Genomic DNA, 6,918 nt, shown 5'->3' with positions numbered 1-6,918 from the left:
AAAAAAAAAAACACTACCATGTTTAAGAGACCAGGAGGTTTCATCAATGAGTCCTGTCCAATCTTTAAGGCCATAGAAAAATATTAAAATATCTCAAATTTATTTTGTAAAATTAACAATACCTTAGTATACAAAACTGATAATCAAAGTATAAAAATATATAATTCAATTCTATTAAATAAAATATAACTTCCAGCAATATCTCAAAACTTTCTGATAGTCTTTTCAATAGACTGCATTCCAGGAATACAGTAATGCTTTAATATTAGGCAATATATCTTCATAATCAATTTTACCAACAAATTGAGGAATAAACCATATAATTATAGAAATGAATGACAAAAAGTATTTCATAAAAATTCGATCATTCCTAATAAGACTAAGTACAACAATTTAGTAACCAAATATAATAAAAATATTTAAATATGGTAACACTGATTACAAGGTATTACACTTCTTAGATTAAGTGTCTGATGATGGGTGGAGGGAGGGTGACTGGTAGGACCACGCCTATGGTTCATCTTACAAGAGTACATGTGTATCTTTCTAAATGTAGAATATAAATGTCTTAACACAATACTAAGAAAATGACATGAAGGCTATGTTAACCAGTTTGATGAAAATATTTCAGATTGTATATAGAACCAGCACTATGTACCCCATGACTGCATTAATGTACACAGCTATGATTTAATTTAAAAAAAATTAAATATAAAAAAAAGTGTCTGAGAGACATTTAGTATAGCCAAATGCCTATACTATAGTGCAGTTTGGCAGTAAGAATTGAGAAATGATGACAAATTTGAAATTTTCTACATACATATATATCCAAACACATACGCACAAGCATATATTTATCTATATACATTCACAGAAATAAAAATCTCCAAACTCATATATAAAATGTATGTTTCACAGAAAACATATACAATATACATAAATACACATCCACATTTTTTCTCTGTTAAAATACTAGTGTACCTGTTTGGGAAGTCGGAACAAGGAATTCTTACAGAAAATGTCCTTAGCCTGGCTCCATGTACCATCAATAATGATGATTGTGGAAGGATAAACAGGAGAATCTAATATAAATTCTTCCAAATTAGCAGCATCAGCACCTGGATATAATATTAATGTACCAGAGTTCCGACAAACAGTCGAAAGTTCAGGATCTCTGAAAAAAGAATTTTTTTAATGTAACTTTATTAACTTGTAGAGAAAAAATATTTTATTATGCTTGCTGAATTTTCTAATAAAAGTTCCCTTACCTCTAGTCATTGGTCGAATTAGGGGTATTTAATGAGATAGTCTCTGCCCACAAGCAAAAAAAAAAAAAAAAATCTTGAGGGGTAAGGAGATAAGTTATGTCAGTTAAAGACAATGTGAAAATCTGGACTTCCAATTTCAGCTCAGACATTCAAAGAGCTTGAAAGTGTCAAGCTTATCCTCACAAGAAAAATGATAGCAAACTGAAAACCAACAACTTTTCTTTGATCCATCAAAGAATTGAGGCCACAGGAAAACACTCCAAAAACCAGAGAGACATGTAAAAATACAGAATCAAAGTCATCAGGTGGTCATGGCTAAAACTGCATGAGGTCTAACAATTAAGTTTGCAAATTCATCCTAGAAAAAGTGCTAATTGCCTCAATGCTGAAATGCTGAAGATCACTATAGTCACCTTCAAAGTACTTCCCTTGGGAAGCTATGCACTGATGCCTGCGCCCAGTACACCCTTCAAAGCAATTTTGGCACTCTTTTTCTAGAATGACTGTCAGAGATGTTATCACATGGCACACAAAAATATGCAGCACCAATAATGACGCCACTCAGAAAGACACTGCTACATGTTGACGTGAACACAGCTGTGAGACACATATACCAACTGATATACAAAGGTTATAAAACCTTAGTTGTTTGTACAGTGCTGCCAACATAAGCACATGGTGGCAAGTTCCTGAACTTAACTGTCGGATTTCATGCAATGACAGCTCTGATGGTCATTCCAGACAAAGAGTTCCAAAATCATTTTGAAGGATGGACTAGGTGCTGACGTCGCTGATGTCAGTGCACAGCTTCCCAAGGGGAATACTTTGAAGGTGACCATAGTGATACTCAGCAGTGAGGTATGTAGCACTTTTTCTAGGATGAGTTCATATAATGAATTATCCAACCTGGTATATAAAAACATCACACTGTATACTGTACATGTATACAATTTTGCCACACTGGCCGCATTCTCTCTTGAGCACAGACCCTCCCTCTCTCCTCATCCTTTTCTCCATCCTGGGACCCAGTATATCTTACTCCTTTCCACCATGTACTTGAACCCTTCAGGTGGTGCTGAGCTGGGGTAGTCAGGGACCCAATCACCTCTGAGAACTGGACCATTTACCACCTGAATTGGTGCTTAGACCCTTGGAGCCAAGCCCAGGATTCCTGTCTTTGCCTCAAGCTTGTGTCCCAACCCCTCCTGGGGGAGGAGTGGGAGGTGGGTTTTGGGGCAGAGATTCTGTCCCAGTGTTGAGCTGGATAAGGGTCTCCCTACCCAGAGCTAGTCCTCATTCAGAGGGCACCTAAGGAGGCTCAGGTTGACCCATCATAGTATGGGACTCCCACTCTGTGATCAGGAACTACATAGGGCCTAAAATGTGGCCGGGGTGGGGACAATATTTATATATAAACACATACAACTTTTATCTATCAATTATACCTCAGTAATACTGGTGAGGAGGTAAATATAGCCAATATAACTAACAATGTCCCCTGAGATTGAGATTGAGATCAAGGTAAAGATGTTGGCTTTCACCACTTTGAATAAATTTGTACTGAAGGTTATCAGTTATTGCAATAAGTCAAGAAAAAAATAAAAGTATAAATATCACAAAGGAGGAAGTAAAAATGACTCTATTTACAGACAATAATGCTGCTTATATAGAAAGTTCCAGGGAATCTACAAAACAATTTCTATAACTAATATGTGAATTCACTGGATACAGATTTAATATACAAAAATCAATCATTTTCTGATATACTAACAGAAAATAAGTGAGAATGTACATTTTTAAATTCCATTTACAAATAATAAAAGCCTTAATTAATCATCCCACTATTAGATAAACATTAAATCAATAGTCTCAATCTGCTTTAATTAAAAAGTCATCAGGGAATAATAATTTACTGAGTAATCACTATATTAGATACCAAAGAAAAAGCTGAACTAAATCTAATATAAGAACACTATCATCCTAAAGGCACTTTTAACAAAATGAAATAATAAATACATTTGCCTTTTAGGTTCAACATACATCACTATGGAATTCAGATAATGTTATCATTCCTTTGTTCATGCCATTTTGCTTTATGTGTTTTTATTTCTGTTTTTTGTTTTGCTTTGTTTTGTCTTATATGATTGGGGGGGGTGAGGCAGAACTTAAAGTTGTTTGATCACTCAAATTTCCAGTTTGAGTCTAATGAGGATGTGAAAGAAACTGTTTTTAAAGATCTAAATAGAAAAGAATTATTTTAAATTATTGTAAGGGTTAAGTTAATTTACCTTTCTTCACTGAAGCGACGACCAATCTTGACTTTACACCTGTCCTGGGGAAGGCACGCTGCTAACAGAGGAACTGTCCGCAACACTTTGTTTTCCTTTAACAAAAAAATTAATTACAACACAGATTTTTTACTTAAACATTGTTTTAAATCTTTCATGATGAAAATTGGATTCATAACTTTACATATAACTTTCACAAGTCTTTTACTAATGACCACAGTTTAATAAAAAGAGGTAAAGTTTCTGATTTATCGATGCAAAGCATAATACAAGTATACCTTTTAATTCTACTTAGATATGTTCATACGTTTACTGATCAAATAAGATAATATTAATCTATATAATGATTAGGGTTATAAAAATATAAATCTGTTTAAATTAGATCATTTATTCTGACAAGTTTTAATTTCAATAGTAATCACATTTTGTACTACATCACCTTGAAGATAATTGTAGCTCTTTATGCACAGAAAGCAAGGAACTGTTCAAAAAACAAAACAATAGGTCATGTCAAAGTGACACAGAAGCCAATCTTATCAATGGCAAAAATGGAACAATTTCAGAAACATTATAAATAACATAGTGTTGGATTATAACACAAAGTGTAAAATAAAAGGCCAGACGTGGTAGCTCACCCTTGTAATCCTAACACTCTGGGAGGGCGAGCTGGGTGGACTCCCTGAGCTCAGGAGTTCGAAACCAGCCTGAGCAAGTGTGGGACCCCATCTCTAGTACAAATAGAAAAACTGGCTCAACACCCATAGCTCAGTGAGTAGGGCGCCAGCCAATTACACCAAAGCTGGCGGGTTCAAGCTCAGCCCGAGCCTACTAAACAACTATGACAACTGCACCCAAAAAATAGCTGGGCATTGTGGCTGGCACCTATAGTCCCAGCTACTTGGAAGGCTGAGGCAAGAGAATCACCTAAGCCCAAGAGTTTGAGGTTGCTATGAGCTGTGATACCACAGCACTCTACCTAGGGGAACATAGTGAAACTGTCTCAAAAAAAATAAATAAATAATAACGAAAAAATAAAAATAGAAAAACAAGCAGGGCAGGCATGTGTATTTCCAGCTACTCTGGAGGCTGACAAGAGGATTGCTGGAGCTGAAGAGTCTGAGGTTGCTGCAAACTATGATGCATGGCACACTACCCCAGGGTGACTGAGACTCTGTCTCAAAAAAAAAAAAGCCTTAATAATATAAATGATTGAATAAATAAATGAATGAGGGAGAAGGAATAAATCTTCCTCACAAAAAGAATTCCAAATAACAAATGGAACTACTTCCCACTCCAGAAGTTGGCGCTCAACCTCTCCTCCCCACCTGAGTGTACACTGGATTTACAGTCTTGCTTCCAAATACACATATGGAGAATGGAAAGAGAACAAAGTAATGATTTTAGAGTGAAAATACCTTTCCATTTCTAAAAATTCCATTAACTGGACCATCATCAGTCGTTTTTCAATATCCTAACTTCCAACACTGGAAACCACCTTTCTTACTGCCACAAAAATTCCATCCTTAGCCCTACAGAGCCCGGTGAGTAGCTACTCTGCCGCAGGGACTTTGAGGACAGTTTCAGTGTTGTGTATAATGTCCTTCCTCCCTTGCCACTGCTTTGAGACTATGACACAGACTTAATCACTTTCCAAATTTTTATCAAAGTAATACACGGATATATGTCAAATTAACTAGCGACAAAAGATTTAAAATGCCATAGCTATTCCCATATATACTCCCCTGTACCATTTCCCAGAAACAAACACTTTAACTCTTTTAGCTATTTTTTTCTAGTACTTATTTCCATATTTCCATATATGTGTTTTGCTATTTCTCAATTTATCAATTTTACATATTATCTAAAAACTACCAACTATCGTAACAGCTAACATTAATGTGTGTGTGTATATATATATATGTTTATATGTATATATACACACACACAGAGAAATGCATTTACTTTTCACAGTAAACCAGTAAACAAACATATCTTTTGTTGTATCCATTTTACTAATAAGGAAACTAAAACAAAAAGAGGTTATTTATTACAATTTGCCCAGAGTTACACAATTTACCAAGCTATTAAAGATTTTTAACTCCGGCAATCTGGCTCCAGAAGCTTTCAGAACGAATTTCTGAAAAAAAAATCAGCAAAGGAACTTTCTGATATTCATTTAACTCAATAATATGGGGCTGCCCATGCTTGATGGAGCATTTCAAAGAGTAGGTATAAATATGTAGAACATTACTTAAGGATAAAACAAAATCAGCAAAATCATTTTCTGATTTAGCTTTCTAACACCAATCCTTACCCCTTACATCTTCTAATATTTTTAGTTAAGTCAATAAACAGTTGTCAGTTATGATATATATATTAGTTTTATCCACAGTTCCTGGCTCTTAACTTCCATAATCTCTGTTATAATGTTAGGGCACTTCAGTCTCAGGAGCAGGCCTCAGAAGACAGAATCTCTCTCTCTGACTTTCTCCCACTGCCCAAGGCAGGAACCTAACCCAACTCTGGGTCAAAAGACCCTTATTCAAGAGAGGGTCCTACATCATACCCAGGAAGAAAGAATGTTGCACAGAGAGGCCAGAAGCATCTGAACAGACAAGTCTTCCTTGGTTTAGATCAAGTGCTTTTTCTCCAATCAGATTTCTACACAATTGTCAATCATGCTTTTGTAATGAAACCTCCAAAAACCCAAGAGAACAGGATTCAGAGAGCTGAACATGAGGAGACAGACAGGAAGGTGAATAAGACTCATCGGTGTGCCAGGAGGGTGGCACATCCCAATGCCATGGGAACAGAAGCTCCTGCTCTCTAGCAGCTTCCAGACCTCACCCTTTGTAAATTTATCTTTTCTCATAAACCAGTAAAAATAAGTGTTTCCTTAAGCCCTGTGAGCTGCTCTAGCAAAGTAATCAAACACTAAGAGGGGTTGTGGGAATTCCACCTTGAAGCTAGTCTGTCAGAAGTTCTGGAGGACTGGACCTGCTACCAGCATCTAGGGGAGAAGGAGTAGTTTTGAGGACCGAGCCCTCTCCAGGTACATAGTGTCAGAACTGAATTAGAGGATACCGGGAGAGTGTTCACTAGTGGTGCGAGGAGAAAATCTCCCACATTTAGTCACAGATGATTTTTCCTGTGTTGATTGTTGTGGTGTGAGAGAAGAGGGAAAAACACAGTTTGAGAGTTTTTCCAAAAGTAACAGTATTTGAATTATTATGGCTAAATATATATTGTTCACAAAGGCCAAGTAGTTTAACAAAACACTTCTTTCTTATAAAATTTTTTGTTATTCTGAGATAACTGTTTTGTTTTTTGTTTGGTTTTTTTTTTTTTTTTTTTTTTTGAGA

At 35.8% G+C, this 6,918-nt stretch overlaps 1 protein-coding gene across 1 annotated transcript in view; it reads right to left on the bottom strand.

Annotated features, from left to right (window-relative positions):
* The window catches only part of DTWD2 (DTW domain containing 2), a 104,388-nt gene that overhangs the window by 66,791 nt on the left and 30,679 nt on the right, over positions 1-6,918 (bottom strand). Inside the window, exons 3-4 of the mRNA XM_003788896.3 lie at positions 3,557-3,651; positions 982-1,174 (exon numbers count right to left, since the gene is read on the bottom strand). Of these exons, the coding sequence (XP_003788944.1) occupies positions 982-1,174; positions 3,557-3,651 (288 nt within the window). The remainder of the gene's footprint in view (positions 1-981; positions 1,175-3,556; positions 3,652-6,918) is intronic.

This window comes from Otolemur garnettii, unplaced genomic scaffold (genome assembly GCF_000181295.1).
Source record: "Otolemur garnettii isolate 467f Iridium unplaced genomic scaffold, OtoGar3 scaffold00030, whole genome shotgun sequence".
Lineage (NCBI taxonomy): Eukaryota > Metazoa > Chordata > Mammalia > Primates > Galagidae > Otolemur > Otolemur garnettii.
The sequence above is the reverse complement of the archived record's forward strand: the minus strand, read 5'-3'. Positions and strand labels throughout refer to the sequence as shown.